The 19,487-nt window shown below is 45.8% G+C and overlaps 1 protein-coding gene across 1 annotated transcript in view; it reads left to right on the forward strand.

Moving 5' to 3' along the window:
* STK10 (serine/threonine kinase 10) overlaps positions 1-19,487 on the forward strand; it is a 144,111-nt gene that overhangs the window by 95,517 nt on the left and 29,107 nt on the right. Inside the window, exons 11-12 of the mRNA XM_030825107.1 lie at positions 7,631-7,754; positions 8,210-8,389. Coding sequence (XP_030680967.1) covers positions 7,631-7,754; positions 8,210-8,389 — 304 coding nt within the window. The remainder of the gene's footprint in view (positions 1-7,630; positions 7,755-8,209; positions 8,390-19,487) is intronic.

Raw genomic sequence — 19,487 nt, forward strand, 5'->3', positions numbered from 1 at the left:
CTATCTATCCACTCATCCATTCATTTATTTACCCATCTATCCACCCACTCACCTATCTACCTATTCATCTATCCACCCATCCGTCTACCTACCCTTCCACCCACTCACCCCTCCACCCATCCACCTATCTACCCACTCACCTTTCCATCCATCTGTCCAACTGTCCACCCATTCATCTACCCATCCTCTTAATCATCCGTCCTTCCATTCATTTATCCACCTATCCATCTACCTACTCACCTATCTGCCTATCCATCTATCCACCCAGTCATTCACCCAACCATTCACCCATCCATTCATCCATGCATTCATCCATCCATTCATCCATCCATCCATCCATTCATCCATCCATCCATCCACTCATCCACTCACTTATCTACCCACTCATTCACCTTCCATCTATCCACCTAACCATCCACCCATCCATCTACTCACTCACCATTCCATCCTTCCCTCCATCTGCCCAATTATCTATCTGTTTTATCTATCCATCTACCCAATCACCCATCTATCCATTTATCCTTCCATCCATTTATCTACCCGTCCATCTATTTACCTACTCCCTATCTACCTTTCCATCTGTCCACCCAATCATCCACCCAGTCATCCATCCACCCACCCACCCATCTACCCATTCAGCCCTCCACCTATCTACCTAACCATCCATCTATCCATCCATCCATCCATCCATCCATATATCCACCAACCCACCAGGTTGGAGACAAGGTGGTGACCCAAATAGATAAGGCCATTGCCCTTGTAGAACTTACACCTAATGGGCCAACATACAGTACACAAGATAATCCCTGATTGTGGTACATGCCATGCAAGAGGTAACAGGTTACATGATGGTGAGTGCTTGGAGTGGGGGAGGCTGCTCCAAGGGAAGCCCCTGAGCCAGGCCTAAAGGATGAGGGCAGGAGAGCTGGGGGACCCCAGGGAAAATTGCAATTGTTGAGGCCCTGAGGAATAACTACTCAGCTTGTTTAAGGGACTGGTGGAGGGAGACAGGGAGATCTTGACTAGGATTAGCAGGCCCTGGGCTCAGGCTGGGGCAGTGGCTGGGAAGAGGGAAAAACATGGTCAGATTTGACGTACATTTTGGAGGCAAAACCAGTGAGCTGGCGAAGGATTGGGACAGGGAGGAAGGTGTGAGGCAAAGCTGTTTGCTAGGATCCATCTTTATACTTTTCTGTTGTTCATCCCCCACTTACAGCCCTCCTTCGGGAGACCCTATTTCCACATTTTGTAAACAAATGAGGAAACACTATTTCTGGGCAAGTAAGTCACTTGCCCTGGGTCTTCCAGGTAGGCAGGCAGGGGTAAAGCTGAGATTCTAACTGGGTCCGTCTGTGTGAGAATTCCTTCAGGTTTCACGGGACCATGTGGCTGGCAGGGGTTGGGGGAGCTTAACACTTAGGGAGGCCCTGGAGCCACGGAGTCCCCTGGGGGCCAGGCCTTTGCAGGGTAAATTCATGATTAGTGTAGAGAAAATTTCTAGAACATTAATCGCATATTTTTGTACATGTGAATTTAAAATTTTTTAATTAATTAATTAATTTGTATTTATTTTTTGAGATGGAGTCTCACTCTGTCATTCAGGCTGGAGTGCATTGGTACAATCTCAGTTCAGTGCAACCTCTGCCTCCCGGGTTCAAGCAATTCTCCTGCCTTAGCCTCCTGAGTAGCTGGGACTACAGGTGCCCGCCACCATGCCCGGCTAATTTTTGTATTTTTAGTAGAGACGGGGTTTCACCATATTGGCCAGGCTGGTCTCAAACTCCTGACCTCGTGATCCGCCCGCCTCTGCCTCCCAAAGTGCTGGAATTACAGGTGTGAGCCACTGCGCCTGGCCTAATATTCGTATTTTTTTAAAAGCATAAGCATGCAGCCGGGCACAGCAGCACACACTTGTAATTTCAGCACTTTGGGAGGCTGAAGTGAGAGGATCGCTTGAGCCCAGGAGTTTGAGACCATCTGGGCAACATAGTGTCTCTACAAAAAATTCTAAAATTAGCTGGGCACATACCTGTAGTCCCAGCTACTCGGGAGGCTGAAGTGGGAGGATCACTTGAGCCTAGGAGGTCAAGGCTACAGTGAGCTGCGTTCATGCCACCACACTCCAGCCTGGGCAACAGAGCAAGACCGTGTTTCTCAAAAATAAATTTAAAAAATAAATTGTAAAAAAAAAAAAAAGCATAGGCCAGGTGCAGTGGCTCACACCTGTAATCCCAGCACTTTGGGAGGCCTAGGCGAGTGGATCGCCTAAGGTCAGGAGTTCAAGACAAGCCTGGCCAACATGGCAAAACCTGGTCTCTACTAAAACTACAAAAATTAGCCAGCCGTGGTGGCGGGCATCTGTAATCCCAGCTACTTGGGAGGCTGAGACAGGAGAATCACTTGAACCCAGGAGGCAGAGGTTGCAGTGAGCCGAGATTGTGTCACTACACTCCAGCCTGGGCGACAGAGTGAGATTCTGTCTCAAAAAAAATAAAAATAAGAATAAATAAATAAATAAATAAATAAGCCAAAACCAAATAAAAGTAGTTTTAGATGTTCTGGATCACTTCTCCCTCTAGGAGACAGGGGGAGGAAAAACAGACTTTTCACTAGTGTATCTGCATACACACACACACACACACACACACACACACACACTGGTGTCATCTGTGTGGGTCAGGAGGCTAGGGCGCAGGTTGCTTTGGCAGATGACACCACCTTCTGTTCTAATGGTCACCTGATGGTCACCTGAGAGGCACCCTGGACTCTGAGCTTCAACCTCAAGAACTGAGTTTCCATCACCTCCCCTCTGGGCAATTGAAGTTCTCAGGGATAAATTCTAGACTGGCCACACCCCATGGAGAAGCAGTGCTCTCTGGCCCTGGCTGTGGGTCCCCACCCTCCTGAGCAGAGCAGCTGTGTGCTACTCAGGGTCAAAAGGTGAGACCTCGAGGAGGTGAAGAGGTGCTCGTCAGGAACCAGGATTTTCTCGTTTGCCTGCCGTGGTCTGGAGGTCTGAGCACCTGTCAACCAGGCCAGGCCGCCAGACCACAGGGGTGTGGAAGGCCCTGATCATCGCCTGCTGGCCCAGGCCCCTGGTCATACCTGACCCCTGGCGTTTTTGGAGAATTGGGTCACACCTAGGCTTTTGAAGCATGTGGCTTAGCATTTATCACATTCTCAGACTGACAAGGCTTCCGGGCAGAGTTCCTCCTGTCCTTCCCTAAAACCGCTTCTGCCGTTCCCTTGCTCTTGAGCCTCAGCCTTCTCTTTGCTTGCCTTTCCTTCTGAGAGCACAGGTGGGTCAGGGAGTGCCAGAGCTGGCTGCCTGCCTTCTTTCTGTACTCCTTTTTATGCTTTTTGTCAGTTCTTCTCTAAACCTTAGTTTCTCTTGAGTCAGGATTTCCATTTCCTCCTTAACACTCTCAAAAACTGCCTTCTCTCTTCTCGCTTTCCAGAAAAGCAGAGGCTCAGTCTTCCCTCTGTGGCTGTAGAAAGCGCCTCTGGCTTTTCCCAGAGGCAGGCAGCCATTGCCTCTTCTTCCTTGGTAGAATTCGAGCAGTTGCCACTTACAGAGTGCTGGTCATGTGCCACGTGGGCACTTTACCTGTGTCATCTCATTTATCCCTCAGAGGACCCAAGGGGTAAAGATTGTTAGCCTCATTTTGCAGAGGAGGGAATGAGTCCCACAAGGATGAGTGACTCCCTGAGAGGGCACCCAGCTGGAAAGCTGACTGAGCCTAGATTCAGACAGGGGCGCTGTGACCCCGGAGAATGTGCTTGGCCTCACTGCAACTGCCCAACCCCTCCTTGTGCTGCTCTTGGGGGGCAGTTCTGTGAGCAGTTATGGCCCCTCCGAGGCATGAGGAAGGCCGCTGGGGTCAGAGCGTGGCCTCATGGGAATCAGCATGGTGCCGCACTGGACAAGGACACAGGCCCCACGGACCCTGACCCCGAGAGGCTGCCAGGAGCCCCCAGTTCAGTCAGGAGGCCCAGGTTCTTTCTGTAGTAGTTTGATTTTTTTTCTTTTTTTCTGATTATATAAATGATACATAGCAATTCTTTCTTTTCTTTTCTTTTTTTTTTTTTGAAACAGAGTCTCACTCTGTCCCCCAGGCTGGAGTGCAGTGGTACAGTCTTGGCTCACTGCAACCTCTGCCTCCCAGGTTCAAACCATTCTCCTGCCTCAGCCTCCTGAGTGGCTGGGATTACAGGTGTGCACCACCGCACCTGGCTAATTTCTGTATTTTTAGTAGAGATGGGTTTTCACCATGTTGGCCAGGCTGGTTTAGAACTCCTGACCTCAAATGATCCACCAGCCTCGGCCTCCCAAAGTGCTGGGATTACAGGTGTGAGCCACCACACCTGGCCTACATATCAATTTTTTTTTTTTTTTTTTTTTTTTTGGGACAGAGTCTCTCTCTGTCGCCCAGGCTGGAGTGCAGTGGCGCAATCTCAGCTCACTGCAAGCTCTGCCTCCCGGGTTCACGCCATTCTCCTGCCTCAGCCTCTCCGAGTAGCTGGGACTACAGGCGCCCGCCACCACGCCCGGCTAATTTTTTGTATTTTTAGTAGAGACGGGGTTTCACCGTGGTCTCAATCTCCTGACCTTGTGATCCGCCCGCCTCGGCCTCCCAAAGTGCTGGGATTACAAGCGTGAGCCACCGCGCCCGGCCTACACATCAATTTTTAGTAGATTTGCTCATTAAGAAACATGGTTGGCCGGGTGCAGTGGCTCACGCCTGTAATCCCAGCACTTTGGGAGGCCAAGGTGGGCAGATCACAAGGTCAGGAGATAGAGACCATCCTGGCTAATGTGGTGAAACCCCGTCTCTACTAAAACTACACAAAAAATTAGCCGGGCGTGGTGGTGGGCACCTGTAGTCCCAGCTACTCGGGAGGCTGAGGCAGCAGAATGGCGTGAACCCAGGAGGCAGAGCTTGCAGTGAGCCGAGATTGCGCCACTGTACTCCAGCCTGGGCGACAGAGCAAGACTCCATCCAAAAAAAAAAAAACATAGTTAACACTTGGGGTTTATCCCTCCAATATTTTTTCTGTGAGTACACACATGCACACACTGACTATATATATATATAAAATTAGGGCATGTGGCTTAGGTCAGTTTTTTTTTTTTCTTTTTTTAACACAGGATCTTGCTCTGTTTCTCAGGCTGGAGTGCAAGCAGCATAGTCACAGTTCACTGCAGCCTGGACCTCCTGGGCTCAAGCAATCTTCTGGCCTCAGCCTTTTAAGTAGCTGGGACCACACGCATGCACCACCATGCCTGGCTAATTTTTGGATTTTTTGGCAGAGACGAGGTCTCGCTATGTTGCCCAGGCTGGTCTTGAACTCCTGAGCTCAAGTGATCCTCCCAAATCGGCCTCCCAGAGTGCTGGGATTATAGGCATGGGCCATCACGCATGACCTACGTAAAATTTTTATTATATATTTTTTTATCAGGTAATAAAGGTTGAACATCCCAAATCAAAAAATCCGAAATCCAAAATGCTCCAAAATCTGCAGCTTTTTGAGCACTGACATCAAATTCTCACTGGAACATTTCGGACTTCAGATTTTCAGATTAGGGATGCTTGTTCAGTAAGTATAATATTCTAAAACCTAAAAAAATCTGAAACCCAAAACACTTCTGGTTCCAAGTTTTTTCAGTAAAGGATACTCGACCTGTATAAGGTCATGGTTCAAAATTTAAGAAAAAAAGAAAGAAGATAAACAGTGAAAAATTTCCTTCCCTCTTTTCCTACCAGAAATCCAGTTCCCTTTCCTGTGTTAGTGTTTTATGGTTTAATCCTTCCAGAGATACTAGAAAAGTAAACAATACATATATGTGTGTACAGAGACATATTGTTGTCCTTTTTTCTCCCAGATAAAGTGGCATAATAGACCTATTCTTTAATGTCTTGCTTTTTATTTACCTAGAGATTATTCCATAGCTGTTCATAATTATTATTATTATTATTTTTATTTTTTTTTTTTTTTGAGACAGTCTTGCTCTGTCGCCCAGGATAGAGTGCAGTGGCGCAATCTCGGCTCACTAGAAGCTTCAGCTCACTACAAGCTCTGCCTCCTGGGCTCACGCCATTCTCCTTTCTCAGCCTCCCGAGTAGCTGGGACTACAGGCGCCCACCACCACACCTGGTTAATTTTTTGTATTTTTAGTAGAGACGGGGTTTCACCGTGTTAGCCAGGATGGTCTTGATCTCCTGACCTTGTGATCCGCCTGCCTCAGCCTTCCAAAGTGCTGGGATTACAGGGTTGAGCCACCGTGCCCAGCTTATTTTATTTTATTTTATTTTATTTTTTGAGACAGAGTTTTGCTCTTGTTGTTGCCCATGCTGGAGTGCAATGGCACGATCTCAGCTCAGTACAAACTCCGCCTCCTGGGTTTAAGCGATTCTCCTGCCTCAACCTCCCAAGTAGCTGGGATTACAGGCATACACCACCACGCCCAGTTAATTTTGTATTTTTAGTAGAGACGGGGTTCTCCATGTTGGTCAGGCTGGTCTTGAACTCCTGACCTCAGGTGATCCGCCCTCCTCAGCCTCCCAAAGTGCTGGGATTACAGGTGTGAACCACCATGCCCGGCTGGATTATTATTATTTTTAATAGGTGTTTCCTTATGTAATTAAACATTTTCTAAAACTTGGTTTTTTTAAGGTTGTATATAATTCCATCATATCGATATACTTTATTTACATAGACCTATACTGATGGACATTTGCTTCCAATTTTTTACTAGATGACATTGATTTTAAATAACTGAATATTCTTTTTTTTTTTTTTGGTGGTGTTGTTGAGACAGAGTTTCGCTCTTGGAGTCCAGGCTGGAGTGCAATGGCGTGATCTTGGCTCACTGCAACCTCTACCTCCCAGGTTCAAGTGATTCTCCTGCCTCAGCCTCCTGAGTAGCTGGGAGTACAGTCACATGCCACCACGTCTGGCTAATTTTTGTATTTTTAGTAGAGATGGGGTTTTGCCATGTTGGCCAGGCTGGTCTCGAACTCCAGACCTCAGGTGATTCTTCTGCTTTGGCCTCCCAAAGTGTTGGGATTGCAGGTGTGAGCCACTGCACCCAGCTGAGTATTCTTATTCAGTGGTTTTGTGCATCTATAAATATTTCTTTAAAATCAGTATCCAGAAGTGAAACTATTATGTCAAAAGAAATAAACTTATTACCAAGTTGTCCTCCAGAAATGCACCAGTTTCTACCATCAGATTTTCTACATCATGAAAACATAGTTTCTACATCAAATTTTCTGCATTGTGTTTTCTGCATCATGAAATTGTAGTTTCTTTTTAATTTGTATTTTATATCTATATAAGTGATTCTTCTTTTTATCTTTTGCTTCATGTCTGTTCATGTTCTTTGCCACTTTTTTTGGTTAGGATAGTCTTCCTTTTTATTGATTTGTAAGCACTCTTTATTTATTAAGATTATTAAGGTTTTGTCTGTCAATAAATATCAAATGAAGCCTGAGTTCTAGTCATGCCTGTGCCCAAGACTTGTGTGATTTTGCTCCATGATCCAACCCTCAGTGTTCCAAGTTGCAAATATTGTGATCTCTGAGGCCAGTTTCTTACTGTGAAATATCTGTATCCTTTAACCTTTCAGGCGCCAGGAACTCCGAGAGCTTCGGCTGCTCCAGAAAGAAGAGCATCGGAACCAGACCCAGCTGGGCAACAAGCACGAGCTGCAGCTGGAGCAAATGCATAAACGTTTTGAACAGGAAGTCAACGTGAGTGCGAGGAAAGATGCGACCCTGGAGGGCTTCTTGCCGCCATGGGTTCTCTCAGTGGAAGCTACATAGCGGGAATGATTGGGTAGTGGAGAGTAATTCACAACAATTGCCCAATTCCTGAGGGCTTCCCGATCTTGTTAGGCAGTGACTTGTTAACACAGAATCCCGTGAAGGTCACAGTGATCCTGAGTCCCACAGGAGGATCTCCAGAGGGGAAATAACCTTTATTGAGCACCGTGCAGCAACACATGGTCTGGTCTCCCTTTTGCAGATGAGGAAATGGAGACTCAGGATGAGTAACTTGCCCCAGGTCACACAGCACTGGGGTGGTAGAGCTGGGATTTAAGCTTGGGTCTGATCACAAGCTCTGAGTTCTCCCCATTCCACTTCCCATGTCCCTCCCAGGTATAAAGTGACTTCGCTGAATTTCTCAGAATTTCTGCTCCTTTCAGGCCAAGAAGAAGTTCTTTGACACGGAATTAGAGAACCTGGAGCGCCAGCAAAAGCAGCAAGTGGAGAAGATGGAGCAAGACCATGCCGTGCGCCGCCGGGAGGAGGCCAAGCGGATCCGCCTGGAGCAGGATCGGGACTACGCCAGGTTCCAAGAGCAGCTCAAACTGATGAAGAAAGAGGTGAGTATGTGCCGGGTGGGGGCAGGGGCATCTCGGAGTACTAGGTGCCTTCTTGGTTGCAAGTGATTGTGGCCCCAACTCAACCTCAGCAGAGGGGTACAGCTGAAGAGCTCGGGAGCAGGTGAGCCTGGGTCTGTGTGCCCAAGCTGCGCCATGCAGAGCTACTTCTCGATCTTCTGAACTCTGCTTTCCTCTGTGTTGCTGTGGCTCAGGGCAGGCCCTCACCACGTGGCCTCAGGCAGCTTCCTTTACATCCTCCCAGCTTAGCAACCCCTGCCGAGAAAGAGCAGGGAAGAAGGAAGGGCTGGTGGCCCAGGGGAATTTGAGATGCTGTTCCCAGAAGGGCGAGTGGGTGCTGGATAGATAGGCACATACAACATGCCCTCTACGCTCCACCCTCTCTGCCTCCTCCTCCTCCCTGTGTTGGAAGGGGAAGGGGAGGATGGAAGGAGGTGGGTGGTCCTGAGGCACATCTCTCAGGCTGCTCTGGAGAGAGGCATCTGGGTGTCAAACAACAGCCCATGCCTCCCTCTGTGGAGGAAGGAGACAAGCAGGCTGGAAGCCCCCAGGGCAGGAACGCCAGTCCAGGCTGTTCCCAGTCTCCCAACTGGGAACAGTGGATGAGCAGCCTCTGAGGGTGGTCCTCAGAGGACCTCAGAGCCCGGATTCCAGACTTTACCATGGTGGGCATGACATTCGGGGCATCCCAGAGGCCTTGGGCAGCTGCCTCTAGGAGCCAGGACTCCTGGCCAGCTGAGCAGTTGAGGCAGTCACCTTAGGCACCGATATACCTCGGAGATACTGCGGGTTTGGTTCCATACCACCGCAATAAAGCGAATACTGCAATAAAGCCGGTCAATATTCAGTAAACCATGCTGTACACAGATGTGCTGTCACCTGGGCTTTGTGGCTCCATTTTTAGAGCACAAGCAGAGTAGATTTAGACTGATTTTTTTTTTTTTGGAGATGGAGTCTCACTCTGTCACCCAGGCTGGAGTGCAGTGGCGCAATCTCGGCTCACTACAATCTCTGCCTCCCGAGTTCAAGCAATTCTTCTGCCTCAGCCTCCCGAGTAGCTGGGACTACAGGCGTGCACCACCATGCTTGCCTAATTTTTGTATTTTTGGTAGAGATGGGGTTTTACCATATTGGCCAGGCTGGTCTCAAATTCCTGACCTCATGATCTGCCCGCCTCGGCCTCTCAAAGTACTGAGATTACAGGCATGAGCCACCACGCCCAGCTTAGCATGATTCTTAAGGGCCCTAGGATTTTCAAAATGGTAAATGAGCATTGGCTTCAACTTCAAGTCACCATCAGCATTAACCCCTAACAAGAGAGTCAGCCTGTCCTTTGAAGCTTTGAAGCCAGGCATTGACTTCTCCTCTGCAGTTATGAGAGTCCTAGTTGGCATTTTCTACCAACAGAAAGCTGTGTCATCTACATTGAAAATCTGTTGTTTGGTGCAGCCGCTTTCATCAGTGATCTTAGCCAGGTCTTCAGGATCACTCACTGCAGCTTCTCCATCAGCACTTTCTGCTTCACCTTGGACTTTCACGTTATGGAGATGGCATCTTTTCTTGAACATCATGAACCAACCTCTGCTAGCTTCCAGCCTTTCTTCTTCAGCTTCCTCACCTCTCTTAGCCTTCACAGAATTGAAGAGAGTTAGGGCCTTGCCCTGGATTGGGCTTTGACATAAGGGAATGTTGTAGCTGGTTTGATCTTCTACCCAGACCACTCAAAGTTTATCTCAGCGTAGGCTGTTTTGCTTTCTCATCATTCGTGTTCATTGGAGTAGCACTTTTATCCTTCAAGAACTTTTCCTTTGCGTTCACAGCTTGGCTCACCGTCTGGTGTAGGAGGCCTAGCTTTTGACCCAGTAAGTTTTCTCCATGCCTTCCTCACTAAGCTTCATCATTTCTAGCTTTCGATTTAAAGTGAGAGACATGCAACTCCTGCTTTCACGTGAACACTTAGAGGCAATTGTAGGGATATTAATTGGCCTGATATCAATATCATTGTGTCTCACAGAATAGGGAGGCCTGAGGAGAGGGGAAGAGACAGGGGAAAGGCCAGTCTGTGGAGCAGTCAGATCACATTCAGCATTTATTGATTAAGTTTGCTGTCTTAGATGGGCTTATGGCACCCTGTAGCAATTACAGGAGTAACATCAGAGCTCACTCATCACAGATCATAATAGAGATAATAATAATGAAAAAATTTGAAATATTGCGAGAATTACCAAAATGTGAACAGACAGGAAGTGAGCACATGCTTTTGGGAAAATGACGCTGATAGACGTGCTCGACACAGAGTTGCCACAAACCTTCAATTTGTAAAAGTGACAGTGTCTGCAAAGTGTAATGAAGTGAAGCATGAAAACATGAGGTGTACCTGCACAACATTTCAGAGGACCCAAAAACGCAGTCATCAAGATAAAAAAAATTTTAATGCAGCCGGGCGCCGTGGCTCACTCTTGTAATCCCAGCACTTTGGGAAGCCCAGGCGGGCGGATCACTTGAGGTCTGGAGTTCGAAACCAGCCTGGCCAACATGGTGAAACCCCATCTCTACTAAAAATATAAAAATATTAGTCGGGCGTGGTCGCAGGTTAATCCCAGCTACTCGGGAGGCTGAGCAGGAGAATTGCTCGAACCCAGGAGGTGGAGGTTGCAGTGAGCCGAGATCACGCCATTGCAATCCAGCCTGGAAAACTCCATCTCAATATATATATATATATTCTGTTAATTTCCAGAGAAGCCAGACAAACAAACAAAAAGTCCAATATTGAATAAATAAAACAGTTGCCAACATGCTAGGGAAGCATATAGACTGGCTGACTAGAGATCTGGAGAGATCTGCTTTAGACGGGTCTGGGAAAGCCTCTCAGTGTATGACATGTAAGCTGAGTACAGAAGGATGCTGGCAGGCCTAAGAACCTTCTAGGAGGGTGGGACAGCACCTGCAGAGGTCCTGAGGTATGGGAAAGAGCTTGGAGTGTTCAAAGAGCTGGAAAACCATCCATGTAGCAGGAGCTTAGGAGGCAAAGGGGAGATTGGCACAAGATGGAATCAGACGGGTAGGCAGAGACCAGCTCACGTAGGGCAATGGGCCACAGGCAGGAGTGTGCTATTTTAATAATCTTGTTAACATCCAGTCCTTACATAGAGTTTTAGCTTAAATGAGAAGTACATTCAGAGTTAGACCCAGTATCTGCTTGGAATAAGAGCTGGGTAGATGCCCATTCCCTCCTTGGCTCTGCGCCCTGTCACATGTGCACGCCGTGTGTGTGTGTGTGTGTGTGTGTGTGTGTGTATGTGTGTGTGTTTGTGGACTTATAAGAGTGAAAGAGAGAGGAGGCGACAGAGGAAGTTGCCTAGTTTAGGAGGGGATGGGGGAAAGCCACAGATCTCCTCACCCTTTCCCAGAACTTGCCCCTAACAAAGTTGGACTTCCTCACCAGCAGGGTTCCAGGAAGGCTCTCGAGCCTGCCGCTGAATGCTGAGGCAGAGCGTGGGATCTGGCACCTGGGGTTCTGCTCACATTCAGTTTTTTCAAATATCTTTTTCTATGGGTGTTTTTCTTCAAGAAGTTTTCATGGAAAGAAAGAGCTTAGCTTCTTTGCTCTTTTGGCTTTTTTTTTTTTTTTTTTTTTTTTTAATGATGAGGCTGGAGTGCAGTGGCGCAATCACAGGTCACTGCAGCCTTGAACTCCTGGGCTCAAGTGATCCTCCTGCCCCAGCCTCCTGAGTATTTGGGACCCTGCTAATTTTTTAAAAAAAATTTTGTAGGAATGGGGGGTCTCACTTACTTGCCCAGGCTGGTCTTGAATTCCTGGCCTCAAATGATCCTCCTGCCTCGGCCTCCCAAAGTGTTGGGATTATAGGCATGAGCCATTGCACCCAGACTCTTTTGGCTTTTTGAGGAGGACAGGGCTCACACCATTTAGTGAGATGGTATCCCAGTTACTGGTCTTTTGTGTAGGCAAACTTGCTTGCTTTGATTCTGCAGCTTACTTATGTAACACGGCGATGGCAGGAGGCCAGTGAGAGGCTTTGCTCCATGGCAACCCCAGATATCCCAGATGGCACTGTCTTGCCATTGCCTACTCCACACTCCTAAGAACTCCTTCTCTGATTGCAAAGGTCACCTCCGTGAGGACTGCAAGGTGCTGGGTGAGGAAGTAGGAATTCCAAGTAGGAATGGGAGGTCTGGCCTATTGCCCTTGACATAGTGGTCAGGATACAGCAGCAGGGGTGAAGGACAGAATTAGAAGGGATGAGACCCCCCCAGGTGAGCAGCCTTTGAACTACCTACAGATGCATCAGCCATTCCAGTGCTGCGACAGAGTAATTCACACGTGGATGCTGGAGAGGGAGACCATACACAGATGCAACAGGCACTTTCCTTTAACCAACCCAGAGCAAGCAAGTGTGTACCCTGTGCATTTCCCTACGATCCATTCAGTATGAGAGAGCATGTCATAATTTAAATTCAGGCGTGGGAAACACACATCAAAAAAAAAAAAACCAATAAGATTTGAGAAGCCTCCTGGGACCCTCTTCAGTATTACAGCAATTGGTGTGGGATATTTATCATGCTAATCACTTTTCAATAAGGAAATATGCATATAGGAAAAGTAATTATTAGCAAGGTAGTTGAACAGGGACCTATTTATTCTTCATGTCAATTTCAAGTAATTTACTACATCTTCCTGTATATGTGTATATATGCATATACAATTAATGTGGATACAGTCTCACAACTCTGTAAGAAGGGACTTGATGGTCTGCTACTCAGTTCCTATATACCGAGTAATCTTCAGCATCCATGAGAAACTGGCTTGACAGTTGTAACTTCTTGGATCACTGAAATCTGAAAACAAATCTAACCAGTCTTGAAGGAAATCTTCCCAGAACTGTTTTCCTGCCTTCCCAGGCAAAGTTCAATAAACAGAATTTAGCTATTAAATAGTTTGGATCTCATAACACCATAGAATTGTAACCCTCGAAGGATCCCTAAAGAAATTTTAGTTGAAAGCCAGATTATTTTTCCTGATAAGAAAATGAGGAACTCGAACGAGTTCAGTAACTTTTTTGAAGACACGTAGCTGGACTAGAATGCAGGTTTTCTGACATCCAGCAGAGTGCAGTTCCCCTGCCCCTGCCTCTCAGTAGATCTCAGCGGGAGAGCAGTGCTGGTACGTGAATGTCCTCGGGGAATACTGATGGATGGAAGCCCTGTGCCCCTTTGTCAAGTGGCCCCATGTGACTCTAGTTTTACTGTTCCTTTGCCTTTGCCCTCCATGGTCAGTGGTGTGACGTTTCTTCGTGTTTTTGGTGCCTTTGGCAGAAATCCTTTACTAAACTTCTGCTTCTAATCGTCTGTCCTGGAAAATCAAGAAATCATGCTTGAAACAACACAGTTTTAAGCTCATGAGGCCTTTAAATTGTATGATGCCTGAGATGGTGCTGTCAAAAGGCATTTTGGCAGACACCCCAGCCAGATGCTGAACTAGGGTTATATAGCATCTCCAAGGCGACCCTTTGATATGGAAGCAGAAGTGGCACAAATAAGATTTTAGATATTTTACTAGGACTTCTAAGACAGTGATCCTCAACCAGGGTCTATTTTGTTTCATGGGTGCCAATTGGCAATATCTGGAAACATTTTGGTTGTCACCACTGGGGAAATAAGGGAGAGGTGCTACTGGCATTGAGCAGGTAGAAGCCAGGGATGCTGCCAACTTCCTATGATGCACAGGACGGCCCCACAATGAACGCACAGGACAACCCCCACAACAAACGCACAGGACAGCCCCCACAACGAACGCACAGGACAGCCCCCACAACAAACACACAGGACAGCCCCACAACAAAGAACTCTCCACCCACAAGGTCAGTAGTGCTGAAGTTGCAAAACCCTGATCTAAGACCATTAAGGCCAAAGAACATAGGAGAAGGATTCAGATTGTGAATCTAAGACCATGAAAAAAAAATCCAAGAATTGAAAGAAGAGACAATGAAGAATAGCTCCTGGGATTTTGGGATCAGATGGTAAGTGCATGTTTGACTTTATGAGAGACTGCCAGACTGTTCCAAAAAGGGCTGGATCATTTTACATCACAATGAGGTACAAGAGTTCCAGTTGCTCCATGTCCTCATGAGCACTTGCAGTTGTCAGGTTTTTTAGACATTCTGATAGGTGTAAAGTGGTGTTTCATTGTGGTTTCTAATTCACATTTCACCAACAACTAATGATTTGAGTATCTTTTCGTGTGCTCACTTGCTACCCATATGTATTTCTTTTATTTTATTGATTTACTTATTTTGAGATGGAGTTTCGCTCTTGTCTCCCAGGCTGGAGTGAAATGGCATGATCTCGGCTCACTGCAACCTCCACTACCTTCCAGGTTCAAGTGATTCTCCTGCCTCAGCCTCCCGAGTAGCTGAGACTACAGGCACTTGCCACCACGCCCAGCTAATTTTTGTATTTTTGGTAGGGATGGGGTTTCACCATGTTGGCCAGGATGGTCTTGAACTCCTGACCTCAGGTGATCCGCCCACCTCAGCCTCCCAAAGTGCTGGGATTACAGGTGTGAGCCACCATGCCTGGCACCCATATGTATTTTTTAGTGAAGTATTGGGTCAGATCTTTTGCCCATTTATTTAACTGGGTGATTTTTCTTACTACTGAATATCAACAGTTCCTTTTATATTCTGTATGCAAGTATTTTCTCAAATATGTTGTATTTTGCCCACATTTACTCCTAGCCTGTGGCTTGTCTTTTAATTCTCCTAACAGTGTCTTGTATAGAGCAGAAGTACTTTTTTTTTTCTTTTTTTGACAGGGTCTTGGTCTGCCTTCCGGGATAGAATGCAGTGGCACAAGCATGGCTCAATATAGCCTTGAATTCCTGGGCTGCCACCTCAGCCTCCCGAGTAGCTGGGACAGCAGGCACATACCACCACACTCAGCTAATTTTTTTTTTTTAGTGGAGTCTCACTCTGTCCCCCAGGCTGGAGTGCAGTGGTGCAATCTCAGCTCACTTGCACCCTCCATCTCCTGGGTTCGAGCAATCCTCCTGCCTCAGCCTCTCAAGTAAATGGGATTACAGACATGCGCCACCACACTTGGCTCATTTTTGTATTTTTATTAGAGACAGGGTTTCACCATGTTGGCCAGGCTGGCCTCAAACTCCTGACCTCAAGTGATCCGCCTGCCTCGGTCTCCAAAAGTGCCACGATTACAGTTGTGAGCCAACACACCCAGCTGCCAATTTTTTAATTAGTACTTTGTTTTTGATGAAGTCTGTTTTATCATTTTTTCTTTTAGGGATTATGCTATTAGCGGTATATCCAAGAAATCTTTGCCTAACCCAACGTCACATGCTTTAGAAGTTTTACAATTTTAGGTTTTATATTTTGATATATAATCCATTTTGAGTTCATTGTTATATAAGATATAAGGTGTAGGTTAGGTTCACTCTTATTATTATTGCTATAATAATAATTATTGCCTATGGATGTCCGGTTATTCCAGCACCGTTTGTTGAAAAGGCTATCCTTTTTCCACTGAATTGCTTTTGTACCTTTGTGAAAAGTTAGTTGACCACATATACTCGTATGTGGTATTTCTGCTGTTTCATTGATCTATTTGTCTGTCCTTCATCAATACTACAGCGTCTTGACAACTGTAGCTTTATAAAAGCCGTGAAATCAGGTAGTGTGAGTCTTCCAACCTTGTCCTTGTTTTTTAAAGTTGTTTGGCCATTCTAGTTCTTTTGCCTTTCTGTATCAATCTTAGAATCATCCTACTGATTTCTATGAAATACCTGCCGAGATTTTGATTGGGATTGAGTTGAATTCATAGATCAGTGTGGAGAGATAAGACATCTGAACGATATTGAGCATAACATCTCTCTCCATTTACTTAGGTCTTTGATACATTTCCTTAGTGGTTTTAATTTGAGCATACAGATTCACCATATATTTTATATTTATATTCGAATTATTATTATTTTTTTTTTTGAGACAGAGTCTTGCTCCGTAACCTAGACTGGAGTGCAGTGGCATGATCTTGGCTCACTGCAACCTCCGCCTCCCGGGTTCAAGCGTTTCTCCTGCCTCAGCCTCCCAGGTAGCTGGGATTACAGGTGCGTGCCACCATGCCCGGCTAATTTTTTTTTTTTTTTTTTGTATTTTTAGTAGAGATGGGATTTCACCATGTTGGCCAAGCTGGTCTGGAACCTCTGACCTCAAATGATCCACCCAACTCAGCCTCCCAAAGTGCCAGGATTATAGGCATGAACCACCACTCGTGGCCTTGAATTGTATTTATTTCATGTTTTTTGGTGCTGTTATACAACATACTTTTTTTAAAAAATCAATTTCTGCCAGATGCAGTGGCTTATGCCTGTAATCCTAGCAACTAAAGAGACTGAGATGGGAGGATCACTTGAGGCCAGGAGTTTGAGACCAGCCTGGGCAACATACTGAAACCCTGTCTCTAAAAAAAAAAAAAAAAAATTAAAAATTAGGTTGGGTGTGGTGACTCATACCTGTAATCCCAGCACTTTGGAAGGCTGAGGCAGGCAGACCACTTGAGGTCAGGAGTTCAAGACCAGCCCAGCCAACATGGTGAAACCTCATCTCTACTAAAAATACAAAAATTAGCCAGGTGTGGTGGTGTGCGCCTGTGATCCCAGCTACTTGGGAGGCTGAAGCATGAGAATTGCTTGAACCCGGGAGGCAGAGGCTGCAGTGAGCCAAGATCGCACCACCACTGCACTCCAGCCTGGGTGACAGAGCAAGACTTCATCTCAAAAAAAAAAAAAAAAAAAAAAAAAAAATTAAAAAATTAGCCGGGTGTGGTGGCATGCACCTGTAATCCCAACTGTTTGGGAAGCTGAGGTGAGAGAGGATCACTTGAGCCCAGGAGTTTGAGGCTGCAAGTGAGCCATAATTGCACCACTGTGCTTTAGCCTGGGAACAAAGTTAAAACCCAAAACTCTGAAAAGAAAAATTATAATTGTTCATTGCTAGATTGTAAAAATACATTGATATTTGTATATTAATCTTGTACTGTGCAACCTTGCTAAACTCACTTATTAGTACTAGTATCTTTGTAGATTCTTTGAGATTTTCTACATAGACAATCACATCTACAAATAGAAACGGTTTTATTGCTTCCTTTTCAATCTGTATGCTTTTATTTTTTTTATTGCTTTATTGTGCTAGCCAAGACCTCCAGTAGCATGTTGAATAGGAATAGTAGAGAGGACATCTTTGCCTTGTTCCCCATTTTAAGGGGAAGGCATTCAGTATCTCATCATTAAGTATGATGTTAACAATAGGGCTTTTTATAGCTGCCCTCATCGGATTAAGAAAGTCTCTTTCTACAGACGCAGAAGCTGAGGTTAAAAAGGAAGAAAAGAGGCCGGGTGTGGTGGCTCATGCCTGTAATCCCAGCACTCTGGGAGGCCGAGGCGGGTGGATCACAAGGTCAGGAGATCGAGACCATCCTGGCTAACACAGGGTGAAACCTCATCTCTACTAAAAATACAAAAAATTAGCCAGGCGCGGCGGCGTGTGCCTGTAGTCCCAGCTACTCGGGAGGCTGAGGCAGGAGAATGGCGTGAACCTGGGAGGCAGATCTTGCAGTGAGCTGAGATTGCGCCACTGCACTCCAGCCTGGGCAACAGAGCAAGACACCGTCTCAAAAAAAAAAAAAAAAAGAAAGAAAAAATTTTTTTAAGTCTCCTATTCCTAGTATGCTAATCGATTTTATTATGAATAGGTGTTGAATTTTATCAAATGGGTTTCATGTATCAATTGATATGATCATATGGTTTTTCATCTGTTAGTCTGTTGATAAAAGTTATATTGCTTGATTTTAAAATATTGCATCAGCTTTGCCTTTTTGGGGTAAGAACCACTTGGTTATTGTATATTTTCCTTTTTATGTGTTACTGGACTCAATTTGCTGATATTTTGGTGAGGATTTTGAGGTCTATGTTCATGAAGGATATCAATCTGTGGTTTTCTTGTGATGTCTATCTGGTTTTGTTGACAGCTGTTGTGATACCTCGGTTCTTGTCTTCTTGGCTTTAAAGAATTTAAACATGAGACACAGCAAAGGAGATGCAGCATAGAGTAATTTATTGCAAAAGGAAAATAATATTTTGAAAGTTAGGTATAGAATAGACAGCACACCCTGAGAGAGAGAGAATTCAGAGTGGGCTGCTTATAAGGATGAGACACTAGGGAGACTCTTAAAGGGAGCCTTACATGATGATTCATAAGTAGGTGGGAAGAGGCGTTGCCAGGAAGCATGTTCTGGGTGGTCCTCTGGGTGCGCATGTGCAGTAGCTGTACATGCTTGTTCATTTGTCAGTGTCTCATTAGCATCTTAAATCTCTACCCTGGGGTGTGTTTTTTACTATTATAATGAACAAAGAGTCAGTCTGAGGACAGGTAAAATCAAAATGTGCTTGCTCTCTACAGGGAAAATTCCCTGCTGAAGATAGCTGTGCTCGAATGAGCTCAATTACAGTGAGAATGCTGAGGCTTGTGGTGTTGACTGTATGGTCACCATAGTTGCTGTGTCCAGAGAACCTGGTCATTTTTTTTTTTTTTTTACTACCTATCCTGCCTCAGTTTTAGTTATCTATTTCTTCTTCTTCTTTTTTTTTTTTTTTTTAAACTTTTCGTTGTTACATGGCCTTCCAATGAAATACCTATTTCTTTTTTTTTTTTTTTTTTTTTTTTGAGAGAGAGAGAGTGTCTCACTCTGTCGCCCAGGCTGGAGAGCAGTGGTGCAATCTCAGCTTACTGCAACCTCTGCCTCCCAGGTTCAAGCAATTCTCCTGCCTCAGCCTCCTGAGTAGCTGGGATTACAGGTGCGTGCCACCACACCCGGCTGATTTTTTTGTATTTTTAGTAGACACGTGCTCTCACCATGTTAGCCAGGCTAGTCTTAAACTCCTGACTTCAGGTGATCTGCCTGCCTCAGCCTCCCAAAGTGCTGGGATACAGGCATGAGCCACTGCGCCTGGCCTGTTTCTTCTTAAGTAAGCTTTAGTAGCTTCTGTCTTTCA

The sequence above is a fragment of the Nomascus leucogenys genome, chromosome 2 (genome assembly GCF_006542625.1).
Source record: "Nomascus leucogenys isolate Asia chromosome 2, Asia_NLE_v1, whole genome shotgun sequence".
Classification (NCBI taxonomy): domain Eukaryota; kingdom Metazoa; phylum Chordata; class Mammalia; order Primates; family Hylobatidae; genus Nomascus; species Nomascus leucogenys.